The sequence below is a fragment of the Berghia stephanieae genome, chromosome 14 (assembly GCF_034508935.2).
Source record: "Berghia stephanieae isolate SIO BIC M18660-M18661 chromosome 14, UCSD_Bste_1.3, whole genome shotgun sequence".
Taxonomy (NCBI): Eukaryota; Metazoa; Mollusca; class Gastropoda; order Nudibranchia; family Aeolidiidae; genus Berghia; species Berghia stephanieae.
In genome coordinates, this window is record NC_088373.1 from 24,361,294 (window position 1) to 24,377,358 (window position 16,065).

At 38.7% G+C, this 16,065-nt stretch overlaps 2 protein-coding genes across 2 annotated transcripts in view; one reads left to right on the top strand and one right to left on the bottom strand.

Annotated features, from left to right (window-relative positions):
* The window catches only part of LOC144959431 (uncharacterized), a 38,946-nt gene that overhangs the window by 22,330 nt on the left and 551 nt on the right, over nucleotides 1-16,065 (top strand). The window contains exon 2 of the mRNA XM_078892015.1: nucleotides 11,838-12,400. Coding sequence (XP_078748141.1) covers nucleotides 11,839-12,400 — 562 coding nt within the window. The 5' untranslated portion in view covers nucleotide 11,838. The remainder of the gene's footprint in view (nucleotides 1-11,837; nucleotides 12,401-16,065) is intronic.
* LOC144959430 (uncharacterized) overlaps nucleotides 8,470-16,065 on the bottom strand; it is a 28,685-nt gene continuing 21,089 nt past the window's right edge. Inside the window, exon 8 of the mRNA XM_078892014.1 lies at nucleotides 8,470-9,669. Coding sequence (XP_078748140.1) covers nucleotides 9,557-9,669 — 113 coding nt within the window. The 3' untranslated portion in view covers nucleotides 8,470-9,556. The remainder of the gene's footprint in view (nucleotides 9,670-16,065) is intronic.

Consider the following 16,065-nt stretch of genomic DNA (forward strand, 5'->3'; position numbering starts at 1 on the left):
TGTGTGTGTGTGTGTATAAGAAACAAAAAATAGATAAATAAATAAATTTAAAAATGAATAATCAAATTCTCAGTGATCTATAACTTCAATCTCCAACGGCTGGTATTTGCAAAAGGCCCCACGGGCCCATCACTGTCAAACGTTGAGTGACAGTGCAGTTACAGTCCAATCAATGACAATACAGGCAGCAGTCACAGATTATATATGGCAATGGCAAAGGTCCAACGCTCTGATTTGTACAAAGGGTGATTGGTGACATTGGCTCCCTTGACAAAAAGAAAATATATATTGACAATAAAATTGACTTCCCCAGTTGTATGTGGTTTTACTTATTTCCTTGGGGGTCCAATAAATTCTCTCGGCTTAACTCACTCAATCCTAGATATTTTTTTCTACTTTTCAAAATTGGAAAAAAATGTATTGAAAATGAGCATGTAGGCGGCATAGACAGCTTTATTCAACTACCCTTCATATACATAGATAGCTTTATTCAACTCTTAATATACATAGATAGCTTTATTCAACTCTTAATATACATAGATAGCTTTATTCAACTACCCTTAATATACATAGATAGCTTTATTCAACTACCCTTCATATACATAGCTTTATTCAAAACTTAATATACATAGATAGCTTTATTCAACTCTTAATCAGACCTGCCACTTCACGAAAAAGGAAATCAGTATGACATTGTAAAAAAATCAGTATCTGGGGGAAAAAATCAGTATGAGACGTAAAATTATCCAATGGTTGGGCTACTCACCTAATTCTGCAACAGTTGTGATGACATGATGCGCTAGACATAGATCGTCTACATATTTGTCACAATTTGACACTTGTCACTCAAACTAACCAAAGCGTCACACACCTCCCCCCCCCCCCCCCCCCCCCCCCCCCCCCCCTTATTTTTCCCCAACACCCAAAATGGCACGCACAGCGCCAATCTGGCAATCGGACTACTAACTTATTTAAAGATGGTGGCACTTGGTAACGAGTCAGAAGCCAGGGACCGCGGTGGTTTACCAGTACAGCTCCACAAAGGAAATGAAAACTAAATAACGCGCCGTGTGTGTTTTCTATCTGTGTGAGGGCATCACAAAGAGGCTCTCTACGTCATGTGATCTATCGAGGTATCGCGGGACGGGTCAAAGTTCACGAGACTTGAAAATTTTAACGTGCAACGTAAAGCACAAAGTTAACGTAAAAGAGAGGGTGGAGGGCTGCGGGCCCTTGGTCACTTGGTGAAATCGGTACGATCGGCATGCAGATCGTGAAATCGGTACGATCGGCAAGTAAATCGGGAAATCGGTAAATACGAAAAAAAGGTCTTGCAAATCGGTATGATACCGATAAATCGGTATGAACGGCAGGTCTGCTTAATATACATAGATAGCTTTATTCAACTACCCTTAATATACATAGATAGCTTTATTCAACTACCCTTCATATACATAGATAGCTTTATTCAACTCTTAATATACATAGATAGCTTTATTCAACTACCCTTAATATACATAGATAGCTTTATTCAACTACCCTTCATATACATAGATAGCTTTATTTAACTACCCTTAATATACATAGATAGCTTTATTCAACTACCCTTAATATACATAGATAGCTTTATTCAACTACCCTTAATATACATAGATAGCTTTATTCAACTACCCTTAATATACATAGATAGCTTTATTCAACTACCCTTAATATACATAGATAGCTTTATTCAACTACCCTTAATATACATAGATAGCTTTATTCAACTGCCCTTAATATACATAGATAGCTTTATTCAACTACCCTTAATATACATAGATAGCTTTATTCAACTGCCCTTAATATACATTGATAGCTTTATTCAACTACCCTTAATATACATAGATAGCTTTATTCAACTGCCCTTAATATACATAGATAGCTTTTTTCAACTACCCTTAATATACAAAAACTTTTTAAAACACATTAGTTTTGATAGAACGCCTATAATTTGTCTCAGAAAAAAAAATGTAATCAATAGGCATGAGGTAAAAGTAACCTGATTTAACTACTGATATAGATAGTATGCGCTTGGCTAAGACGCTCATAACATTGCCATCCGGAAGTATAACGGACCAACACACAAAACTGTGTGTATCCATGAACGTTTATAGTCTGATTAATACAGTTCAGTGAGCATTACTCATAAACGCGGATGGCAAAAAAAAAAAAACAATAACAAAGACCTGAGTGACATCATCAGGGTGGTTGTATTAACATTATACAGTGGAATCCTATTAAACACAACCGTGCCGGACGAGAAAGATTGATTGACTTTAAAGCAAAGTTAATTTTATCCGTTGTCAAGGGAACGCGCTCGGATAACGAATGATGGTGCCATGCGTTTAGGTAAAATACTCATAAAATCCGCCAACCGGATATAATCTACCAATACGGCCTACACAAAAATATGCGTAACCTTGAGTGTTTATAGATAGTTCGAAGATGACGTCACTCAGGTCTTTGTTATTGTTTCTTGCCATCCGCGTTAATGAGTAATTCTCACCAAACTGTATAGATAGAATGAGCTTGGCCAAGGAGTTCACAACATTGCCATCCGGAAGTATAACGGACCAACACACAAACTCTGTGTAGCCATGAACTTTTATAGTCCGGTTAATACAGTTTAGTGAGAACAACTCACAAACGCGGATGGCAAAAATAATAACAAAGGCCTGAGTGACGTCATCTTCGAACTATCTATTAATCTGACTATAAACGTTCATGGTTACACAGTTTTGTGTGTTGGTCCTTTAAACTTTCGGATGGCAGTGTTGTGAGCTCCTTAGCCAAGCGCATATTATCTATGGTCTGATTGATATATTTAAGTGAGAACTAATCATTAAAATGACTGTTTAAAAAAACTATAACAAAGAGCTGAGTGACGTCAACTTTTTTCATTCTCGAGAGAATTTGGGATCAACAAGAGACGATGACTATAGATAAATCGAAGTTCACGTCGCTGGGGTCTTTGTTATTGTTTTTTGCCATCCGCGCCTATGAGTAATTCTCACTAAACTGTACTAACCTGACAGAAACGATCATGGTTACACAAAGTTTTGTGTGTTGGTCCGTTATACTTCCGGATGGCAATGTTGTGAGCTCCTTAGCCGAGCGCATACTATCTATAAACAGAATTGACTTTAAAAGTGCTCACATAGTACGGATTCCACTGGAATAGACACCTCGATAATCACGCCTCTCGGACAGTCGTCATAATGTAAACAATGGCAGTGATTTGTAGACACAGCAAACTACACAGGTTTCGCAATCGATGATTTGTGTTTAAATAAAACACCCACTGTTCTACCACTTGATCAATAGAACTAACACAGAAAACTATGTGTAAATTTAGACGTTTATAACCTGATCGAGAAAATCGTGTTATAACTACTCATCCATTTGGCGGTATAAAAACAATAACAATGATCAGAGAATGGTCGATTTCATTCACGTTAAAGATAGTATGCGCTTGGCTAAGAAGCTCATAACATTGCCATCCGGAAGTATAACAGACCAACACACAAAACTGTGTGTAACCATGAACTTTTATAGTCTGGTTCAGACAGTTTAGTGAGAAGTACTCATAAACGCGGATGGCAAAAAACAATACCAAAGGCATGAGTGACGTCATCTTCGTTCTATCAATTGTTTATAAACAACCAACTATGTTGTCCGAGCACGTATGAAGGTGTGTCATAAATGTCATGTTTGATTGGTCAAAAATATACCGGTTAATTGAGAAAGTATTGAATTTCAGAAATAAAATCTTTACTTGAGCCTTTATATATAGACAGAACAATGTGGTCCTATAGTACGACACTCGCTTTTGGATCTGAAGGTGCTGGGTTCGAGCCTTGCTCGGCGCAGAGTTGTGTCCATGGACATGGATCTTTACTCACATTTTCTCACCGTATTCAGGTACCTGGCCGTTATAAGCTTTGTCTCCTTCAGGAAAAAAATTGTAATATTGCCTAAGAGGCGTCATGTCTCGTTCTATATTTTACGTGTTGCTGTTGGTCAGGGACCCTTTGTAAAGAGCTTTTGAGCACGTTTAGTGGATATTGCGCTGTATAAAAGCTCAAGTTTTTTTTATAGTCAACTAAATAAACTCAAAACGTTTTACATTGAACCAACCACAACAATGGTAAGGCGCTGTTAGCGATATCAGTGATATTGCTCTATATAAGATCTCAAGCTCAAGTTTTTTACAGAGAAGAAAGACGAATATATATATATATATATTTTTTTTTTTTTTAAATATAAAATGCTGTTACTGGCTATATACTCAGTTCTTTGAAGTCCCAGGTTTGAGAGCATTTCACAACACGAAGGTCATTTTAATCAATTAATTTTAAAAATGAGCTTTTATGTAGCGCAATATCCACTAAACGTGCTCAAAGCGCTTTACAAGGGGTCCCTGTCCAACAGCAACATTTAACATTTAGGACAAGACTTGACCCCTGTAAGGCGATTTTATTTTTATTTTTTTCAGACAGAAACAACGCTTTTAACGGCCAGGTTCTCATTTTACACCTGAGTACGGTGAGAGAATGTGAGTAAAGAGCATTTTCCAAGGACTCAACTATGCGCCGAGCGAGGCTCGAACCCAGAACCTTCCGGTCTGAAAGCGAGTGCCATACTACAAGACCACATTGATATTCGATGGACGAGTTTTCTGGCCAAAATTCTGAAAATGTGTTTCTTCATCGTACAACAGGGCAGGCTCATCCAAATCAAATCAATTTACTGTGAAACCTACCAAAAACTCAAGACTGAAATTTCTGAAAGCGGAAAGTGAAGAACTTGTTCTGGTTTTCAGGCCCAGGGTCCTTTCGGTCAGTGACCCTATCTGCTGTAATCTGAGAAAACACGTATTTAAAATATTACTAGACTATAATATAATATTACTAGGCTTTGTGGTATTTCTTCTAAGGTCTGTGTTAAATTTCAGGGCTGCCAATTCAGGAGACAAACATTTCCTGGACTTTTACGCAAACACATTGATGGACCCTGTCTGAGCATTGGGACTCCAGTAAAACTTACTTTTTTTCGTTAAGCCTCTCCTTGCCACCTACAGCAAAACCGTCATATTTCTTACGACACAGTTTACATTTTTTCATATTCAGATTTATTTTGTGCATCACTACGATCTTCGTTTAATTAATAAGAACATAAAGCTGTTTTGTATAGAGGTTGTTTGAGTTTAAAAAACCCAATTTTTCTGCTGGGTAAGTCTGCCTTGGGAAAATACTGAAAACGGTCGGTAAGGAGACAGTTAAACAGGTGATTGGAAGATATACTAAAGATTTATAACATACTGAATTCGGTAAAATTACGGAAAATTGGTAGCCGGCGCTGACATTGTAGAGATGAGCTCACATTCATAATCATTCAATTTCAAACGTATCACTGTCCATTCGTCATACTTCTGTGTTAATTATTTTCACAGCTTTAATGGATTTATTTCAACGGGTACATTTCACACCCTCATATGTCGATTCTATCCTTGTTCATTTTTATTTCTTTTTTTCGCACCATATTTTATGTGTTGTTAAAAATTCAGGTCAAAATGCTTCCATCGTATTAATGCATAGTAAATTAGTAACCGATTCTAAACTATCGGAACAATGGCGAACGCCCTTATGAAACACTTCTCCGACGAGCATAAACGTGTATCCAAAGGAGAAAAAAACAACATTATAAATCTGATCATGTTTTGACTTTTATACATTCTGATCACATGACATGTGAAAAAGTTCTAGGCAGCATGAAGAATAAAAAGTACCGATGTTCTTTGTTTAGAACCAAGCTGCTCGATGCTGGGCGGACGTGACATCAGACTATTGAATCCTATTTGACACTCGCTAGTAACCTGGCGAACGTTTCTTTTTGTTGGCATTCCAAGAGTTTTTATACAGAGAGTTCGTGGCGAATATTTTTCTGTTGTCGATTTGGATTTTGTTAAAGTAATTATGTTTCCATTGGTTTTTTTGTTGTTGACTGAAGAATGGTTTTGAGCCCGAAACATTCCGTGTTTGGTTATATTTATTTATTTATTAATGTATTCTTTTGAAGAACAGGGTTTCCAGCACAATGTTAGAAGTTAGAGTCAAATTAACGACCTTGAAACAAAATTTACAACTCAGGAATTTTAAATATTTTCTTCAGAAATCAATGGCCCATACTCATATTACATTTACCTAGGCATTATCTTTCAAAACCCTTGTGGTGAGTTCACATGAGGTTAGAGCACCCCAGAGACTTGAAGAGAGGAGTCTCTCAACATCAGTGGGGAAGCAAAATGACCACCAAGGGACATTACAATGGTCAGACTGAATGTCTAGGATTTTCAATATGGCGGCCCCGAGATGAAACCTCGTCATTTTTGCATTCGTAATTTTGTGCTGTCTGATTTAATTCTCCAGTAAACTTTTAAAAATCTCAATTCATTGAATATTCAATTTAGGACTTTTTTACGGCCATGGATGCAAATTTACGACTATACGACCTTGTTGGACAAACTGGAAGCTGTTATATCCATTTCTGTTAATTAAAATTTTGGTTACGAGAGTGATGGTCAGATTTGGAAGAAAGCTATTGCCTGCATTCATGGACAGGAAGATGAGTCACGGGGTTAAAAGTAAAATTTAGCTTTTATATAGGGAATGAGATTAGCGGAAGAGTAGCGTCCCTTGATTGGACGTCACCTTACAGAGAGAACGTCAATTTGGTTTTGCGCATGCGTCTCTCTCGTCCTCGCTTTCAGTGAAGTGTCTCCTGCCGCTTTCACCGGAAGCGAGGCGAGAGACGCATGCGCAAAATCAACATGACGTTCTCTCTCTAATAACTTCTCCGCCGGTGACGCCCAAACAAGGGACGCTACTCTTCCGCTAATCTCATTCCCTATAGTGCAATATCCACTAAATGTGCTCAAAGCTATTTACGAAGGGTCCCATACCGCCTCTAAGGCAATATTACAAATTTATTTTAGACAATGGCCAGATCGTCATTTTAATTTAAACCTGAGTGCGTAGAGAGAATGTGAGTAAAGAGCTTTTTCCAAGGACTCATCTATGCGCCGTGCGAGATTCGAACCCAGGATGTTCTGATCCGAAAGCAAGTGTGAAACCACTAGACCACATAGCCGCGTGTAAAGGAAAGTAAAGAATAAAAAAGTCAAATCACTATATGATATAACAATTTTTTAAAGTCAAAAACATTTCAACAAAAGAATTGAAATTCTCACATATTGTTATTGATTTGAGGGCTTTACGGCGCTTGCAACACATAAAGGCCATACCAGCACCAGTAAAATGGAAGAATATGGGATAGGCAAAAGTTTTAGAATTACAATTAAAGCACCCAAGAAAAGGGAAGACAAAGGGGAATTGGTTCAAATAGGAAACAGATGTAAATTCCAAGAGCATATTATCAGTATACTTTAAGATCACCTAAATGTCTCATCCAGACACAAGCTCAGGTCCCCACTAAGAGGAACACTCTCAAATGTTTACAAATCACATAATATGTAAACAAAACATAATACAGTGCATAACAGAGACAAAAAAAATATCAACTCCCAAAACTCTAAATATACATTTGACTGTTTCCCTCGGAGCTAGGGTATCCGGCCAGGGCCAGTACAAAACCAAGATATTTCATTCCAAGATAAAGCAATTGGAAAACTATGCAGGGGGATAGAAGACAGAGTAAGTACCTCCCTGACCACTATGGGAGGTCGGGGACCCCATCCAGAAGATATAAGGGTAGAAGAAACAGTAAGTACTTCCTTGACCACTATGGGAGGTCAGGAACCCTATCCAGAAGATAGGAGGTAGAAGAAACAGTAAGTATCTCCCTGCCCACTACGGGAGGTCAGGAATCATATCCAGAAGATATAAGGGTAGAAGAAATAGTAAGTACCTCCTTGACCACTATTGGAGGTCAGGAATCCTATCCAGAAGATAGGAGGTAGAAGAAACAGTAAGTATCTCCCTGCCCACTACGGGAGGTCAGGAATCATATCCAGAAGATATAAGGGTAGAAGAAATAGTAAGTACCTCCTTGACCACTATGGGAGGTCAGGAATCCTATCCAGAAGATAGGAGGTAGAAGAAACAGTAAGTATCTCCCTGCCCACTATGGGGGGGGGGGGGGGGGGGGGGGGTCAGGAATCATATCCAGAAGATATAAGGGAGATATAATGGTAGAAGAAATAGTAAGTACCTCCTTGACCACTATGGGAGGTCGGGAACCCCATCCATAAGATAGGAGGGTAGAAGAAACAGTAGGTACCTCCCTGCTCACTACGGGAGGTCGGGAACCCCATCCAACCATTAAAGAATACAAGAAGTCTAAAAGAATTCACTCTACAATAATAATAACAACAACAACAAAAGTGTCAATAAAACATTCCAACAAAGGAACTGAACTTCTCACATATCTAGTGACATTTATTGTGAAACAAAGTTCTAGAGTCAGAAATGGTGAGCTTTTCCCCAGAGTCAGAAATGGTGAGGTTTTCCTCTCGGGGTCGGCTTTTTCTTTTTATTTATTTTATTTTTTTAATAAACCCCAGGGTTATTAAGCCCATACAGAATATTGAATTGAAAGAATTATATTCAATTGTCCCCCTTCTCATTCTTCTTCTTTCTTTCAAAAAAAACTTCATCTAATTGAAGATCAGAATCGACCTGGAGCGTCTGGATCGGGTCGCTTCTGTTTGAAGCTCTCTCTAAAAATGCACTGAACAGATCACGGCCAAAAATTGGGAGAACAGAAGGGAAGCATAAAAATGCGGGGGGTGGCTGAGACTAGCTTGTGTACATATTATGTAGGTCCAGAGCAGACAATGGAGCACATCCTTAGAGAATGCCAGGATGGGCCCAGCTGCACTGACCATGACCTAAGAGTTCTCCACAGATGCTGTGGAGTGGGTTCGGTGTTGGAGAGACAAGCTATGATAATGATTTATCAAAATATTAGAATAGAATTAATTCTGATCCAGGCCTGAGCTAAGAAATAGTATGGTTGATTTGATGGGGTTTTATCGTGCATTGAATAACAGAAAATAGCTCTCTACCTATAGTATAGGCTACAAAACATGTACATGAAGTCATGTGATAATATGGATAAAATAATACATAGATGACAAGGAACTCTCTCTCTCTCTCTCTCTCTCTCTCTCTATCTCTCTCTCTCTCTCTCTCTCTCTCTCTCTCTCTCTCTCTCTCCTCAATCTCTCTCGTTCCCTCTCTACCTATCTCTCTCTCTCTCTCTCGCTACCTCTCTACCTACCTCTCTCTCTCTCTCTCTCTCTCTCTCTCTCTCTCTCTCTCTCTCTCTCTCTCTCTCTCTCTCTCTCTCTCTCTCTCCTATCATCCCTACATTTCCAACAAACACAAGCAAACACCCACCCCTCCATCCACAACACAACACACACACACACACACCCACACACACACACACAAACACACACACACACACACACCACCACCAGAGAAAGGAACACCAGTTATTTCAACCCTAATCGTTTCTTCTCCTTGTCCTTCTTCCTGACCACCTCAATGTTTCTGTCCTTCCAGTTGCTTTTCCGGAGTTTGATCGGTCGGTTTCCGACGTATTTACCTGTGGAGGTCAAAAAAATGGGGGTCAATGATGATGATTGTGGGTGGTGGTGGTGGTGGTGGTGATGATGACGATGATGATGATGATGTTAATGATGATGATGATGGTTGGGGTGATAGTGATGATCATGATGATGGAGGTAGTGGGGTGATAGTGAAGATGATGCTGCTGATGAAAACAGCAGCAGCAACAACAGTAGTTGTAGTAGTAGCAGCAGTAGTAGTAGTATTGGTATTAGTAGTGGTAGTAGTAGTAGTAGTAGTAGTAGTAGTAGTAGTAGTAGTAGTAGTAGTAGTAGTAGTAGTAGTAGTGGTGGTCCAGTTTGAATTATTGACAGATCCAGTGGTAAAAATCAAGTAAAAAAGAAAAGAAAAAAGCAAAACTTTTGTCATCAATATTTCTGCAATTGATGTTTTTTGTTTGTTTTTGTTTTGTTTTGTTGTTATAAACCCAATCAATAGGGAATTGTCAAAATCTGGCCCACAAAATCATCTTTAAAGTCTGATTTTGTTGACTTCTTTATACATGTAGGCAGATGGCCGTATACAATCAGTCAATCTATAGGAATGATGATGGTGGGTGGTGATGGTGATGATGATGATGATGACGACGACGATGATGATGATATTGATGATGATGATGATAGTGGGGGTGATAGTGATGATCATGATGATGGAGGTAGTGGGGTGATAGTGAAGATGATGATGCTGATGAAAACAGCAGCAGCAACAACAGTAGTTGTAGTAGTAGCAGCAGTAGTAGTAGTATTAGTATTAGTAGTGGTAGTAGTAGTAGTAGTAGTAGTAGTAGTAGTAGTAGTAGTAGTAGTAGTAGTAGTAGTAGTAGTAGTAGTAGTAGTAGTAGTAGTAGTAGTAGTAGTAGCAGCAGCAGTGGTACAGTTTGAATTATTGACAGATCCAGTGGTAAAAATCAAGTAAAGAAGAAAAGTAAAAAGCAAAACTTTTGTCATCAATATTTCTGCAATTGATGTTTTTTGTTTGTTTTTGTTTTGTTTTGTTGTTATAAACCCAATCAATAGGGAATTGTCAAAATCTGGCCCACAAAATCATCTTTAAAGTCTGATTTTGTTGACTTCTTTATACATTGAGGCAGATGGCCGATTACAATCAGTCAATCTATAGGGATGCCCCCCACCCACCCCAATCCAATCACCACGTCCCGTCCCGTCCTTTTCCCGTCACGTCACGTCCAAGCACCCAATCAAGACTGACAAACAACAATAATATTAGAGTCATCCTCATCTGCAAGCCCACGTCCAAATCCACACACCCACACACATGTCCACACACACCCACACACATGTCTACTCTCTCTTCCCCCCCCCCGCCCTTCTCTCTCTCACACACACACACACACACACACACACACATTAATGCTAACCAAAACTAAAATTCCCTCATACAAGTCCAGCCTAGCCAACACCCCCCCCCCCCCTTCTATTTCCATCCTCCCCCCCCCCTCCCTCTCTCTCTCTCTCAAACACCCGCGCGCACGCATACACACACACACATACACACACACACACACACTTAGCCGTCTCCATTTATTTCCCTAGAGAGACAGCTAGTGCGACATCTGACTTTGGCACCCATCAGGCAAGGTGAAATAGTAGAAAATAAAGCCAGGACTCATTTCTCCAAAACAGTAGCAAATACTGGCACTGCACTACATGTGGTCTAGTGGTCAATGACACTCGCTTTCGGATCGGAAGGTCCTGGGTTCGAGCCTCGCTCGGCGCATAGTTGAGTCCTTGGAAAAGGCTCTTTACTCACATTATCTCATCGTACTCATGTGTAAAATGAGTAACTGGCCGTAAACAACGTTGGCTCTGTCCGAAAAAAAATTAATATCACCTAACAGGCGTCATGTCTCGTTCTACATGTTACGTGTTGCTGTTGGTCAGGGGCCCCTTGTAAAGCGCTTTGAGCAAGTTTAGTCGATATTGCGCTATATAAAAGCTCAAGTTTATATCGATCGTCTCATAACGGTATTTACTGTCCTACTCCGAAATTTATTTTTTTTTAAACCCAAAAGACTTGCGCTTTTATATGGCGCAATATATCAAGTACCTAACTTAGGCTAAGTCATTACTGGGAAAAGTTAAGAATCTTAATATACGTTCTTATTTGTCCTTATTCCAATTCCAGAATGCCGAACGTATCGACCAGCCGGCAAATGGACTCTACACTCTATTCAATAAAGACCAACCACCACGGCAACCAAACCCATAGCAGACAAAGATCACCATCTCCAGCCACGACAACAAGAACGACACCTTTCTCAGACGCCTCTACGACGGCGTCAGCACAGGATAAGACGAGTCTGAGGCAACAACAACAACTACTACTACAACAACATCTTCAAGAGCAACAAAACCAGCAACTTCAACAGCAACACCACAACCACCTCAAGCCCCAGATATCGCTCGTCACGTCGTGCCTTCTCGTCACTCTCCTACTGCTCGTCGCCTCAGGGATTAGCCCGGCCGAGGGATTTCCCCGCGAACGCCGCCATTTTTTCACCACGTGCTGGGGCTGGGGCGCCGGCTGTTCCCACTCGGGAGGCAGCAGTAGCAGCAGGACCTCTCTGGGAAGAAGCGCTGCCCAGGTGGCCAAAACACCGAGAAGAACCAGCCAAGACCGAAGGAACAACTTCGAACAACGATTCAGGAACAGGCATTCCGGGCGTCTGGCCAGCCCATTTTCCTCTTGTAAGTATAGACATGTCTATGTATATATATATATATATATATATATATATATATATATATATATATATATATATATATATATATATATATATATATATATATAGAGAGAGAGAGAGAGAGAGAGAGAGAGAGAGAGAGAGAGAGAGAGAGAGAAATAGACAGACATACAGACAGATAAATATAGACATACACATAAAGAGACAGACAGATATATATTATTATATGTATATTTAGATCTATAGATAGATCGATAGATAGATAGATATATAGATAGATGGAAATGTGGATAGATAGATAGATAGATAAGGGAGACAGAAAATAGATAATTGGACACACTGATACATTGAGAGAGAGAGAGAGAGAGAGAGAGAGAGAGAGAGAGAGAGAGAGAGAGAGAGAGAGAGAGATTCCATGATTTCCTGATATATACATATCTTGACTACTGCAGCATAAGCAATTTAAAAAAAACAAACAACTGAAACAATATAAACAAATATAAAACAAAAATAAAACAAAACAACAAATAAATAAATAAATAAATAAAAAAGGTCCCCAAAAATCCCAAATGGATAACTGTCGGATGCGCCCACGACAAAATCACCTTCCTGCTTCACCGACGCAATCAAAACCGTTTGAAGGATACGTAGGTACGGCCTGGCCTATAGCCTACAGTACGTTTCACCGACGCAATCAAAACCGTTTGAAGGATACGTAGGTACGGCCTGGCCTATAGCCTACAGTACGCTTCACCGACGCAATCAAAACCGTTTGAAGGATACGTAGGTACGGCCTGGCCTATAGCCTACAGTACGTTGTCTCATTTGATCTCATTCAAATGGTCCGGAGCCACCGCCCACGCGCGCACACACGCACACATACACACACATACACGCACACAATCACATTTTCACACCAAACATCGGGGTTTATAGAACATGACTGGCACATTTTAAGTCGATTTCGTGGTTTTTTAAAAAATGTTTCAAAATGCAAGTAGAAAAGATTTAAGCTGATATTTACAACAAATGGTGGATCAGACCGCGCCAAAACCATGAACTTAAATTTACGACAAATCATGAAATTAGATTTACGAAAACACTGCTGTTAGTTCTAAGAAGTAAATAGGTACATAAATAAATAAACTAATCAATTAATAGAGAATAAATAAATAAACACAGAAATAAAAAAAATAAAGAAATAAAGAAAATAAAATAACAAATAAAAGCTCAGCTCAACCTGGGATCGATCCATTTATTCAAGAGTCAAGTGCTCCATCAAATGAGCTGTCGGACACGACCCCCCTCCCCACCCCCAGAAAAAATAAATAAATAAATAAATAAATAAACAATTTAAAAATTAAATTTAAAAACCTAAAAAAACAAAAACATAAATAAACAAACAAACAAAAATAACCCAAAAGAAAATTGCCCCTATTCCAGCATTTGTAATGACCAGTGATTCTGACTTGGAGCGATTGAAATGCGGAGTGTCGCCTTGTTGATTATTATTACTATTATTATTATTATTATTATTATTATTATTATTATTATTATTATTATTATTATTATTATTATTATTATTATTATTACTATTATTATTATTATTATTATTATTATTATTATTATTATTATTATTATTATTATTATTATTATTATTATTGGGGTCTTGTGGTATGACACTCGTTTTCGGATCGGAAGGTCCTGGGTTCGTTCGAGCCTCGCGCGCTCGGCGCATCGTTGAGTCCTTAGAAGAAAAGGCTCTTCACTCCAATTCTCTCACCGTACTCAGGTGTAGAATGAGTATTGTCTCTGTCGGGATAAAAATTGTAATATCGCCAAAATGGGCGTCATGTATACTATTTTTTTTTTTATGTCTACAGTAGTGTAGTATGCTTTTTATGTCTACATATAGTTCTATATGTTACGTGTTGCTGTTGGTCAGGGACCCTTTGTAGAGCACTTTGAGCATGTTTAGTGGATATTGCTCTATATAAAAGCTCCATTAATTACAACAATATTAAATCAAGCCCAAAATTGCGTTCGGATACCAGACTTGCGAATATGAGTACACGCTGGTTAAAATGCATAATCCGCTCTGACAATTCCTGGGTAGAAACGGAGGTCGACGCAGTTTTGATTGTTCGCAATTTCCGATTACCGCCCAGCACGAGACATTGCGTCGTGGAAATTTGTGATTGAAATATGAATGTTTTCATTCTGGTTGTGCTTGTTATTTTATATGAATCGACCCCCCCCCCCCCCCTCCCCGGACACAAGCAGAGATAAATAGATAGCTTGGTAGATAGAAAGATAGATTGCGAGAGAGAGAGAGAGAGAGAGAGAGAGAGAGAGAGAGAGAGAGAGAGAGAGAGAGAGAGAGAGAGAGATGTAACATACCCGCAAGAAAGAGAGATTAGTAGAGATGGATCGATAGATAGAAAGATGGATAGACAGACAGACAAATATACAGATTGATATATATATATATATATATATATATATATATATATATATATATAATATATATATATATATATATATATATATGTGACAGACTGATACAGATAGATAGATATGTTATTGTTTTTAAGGGTTTTACGGCGCTCGCAACACATTTAGGTTATATCAGCGCCAGTAAAAAGGAAGAAAATGGGATAGTGAAAGTTATAGAATTACAATTAAAGCACCCAAGAGAAAGTAAGACAGAGGGGAACTGGGGACATATAGGGATCAGATGTAGATTCCAAGAGCATACCACCAATGTACTTAGTTTGAGATCACCTAAAAGTCTCATCCAGACACAAGCACAGGTCCCAAATAAGAGGAATACACTCAAATGTTTACCAATCATATAATATGATATGTAAACTAAACAAAATACAATGCATAACAGAGAGATGATTTACAAGGGAAAAAATATCATCTCCCAAAACTATAACTATACATTCGACTGTTTCCCTCCCAGCCAAGGAACTCCGGTAAGGATCAGGACAAAACTAAGTAATTGCATTCCAAGACAATGACAGGAAACAATTGGGAAACGGGTATGGGGGGATAGAAGACACAGCATGTACCTCCCTGCCCACTATGGGAGGTCAGGATCCCCACCCAGAGAGATAGATAGATAGATAGATAGGTAGATGGGTAGATAGATAGATAGATAGATAGATAGATAGATAGATAGATAGAGAGATAGATAGATAGATAGATAGGTAGATGGACAGATATATAGAACGATAGATATATAGGTATGTAGATGGATAGACAGACAGATAGATAGATATACATCATATCAGTATTCTCATCTATTATTCTTATTACTCCCACGACGCCCTCTCTGCACTTCAGTGCAGGGCAGAATAAAATGACAAATGGATTTTGTCATTTCATTTTGCCCTGAGACGCAGCCAGTGAGTGAGGTGACGGAACAATATTGTAGGCGTATTAAGCATAACAGGTGAGAATATGTATATAATTAAAGCCACTTACACAGTCGAGCACTCTTAGATTCGTTCACACCAAGTATATATATATGTATGTATATAAACATTTGAATGATAACTAAGATTGTTTGACTTCTACAACATTGTTATTGAGCGTTGCTTTTATCCAAAAGTTGAGCACTATCATTTCATGGTTTTTGTTTTTATAGTATATATATATATA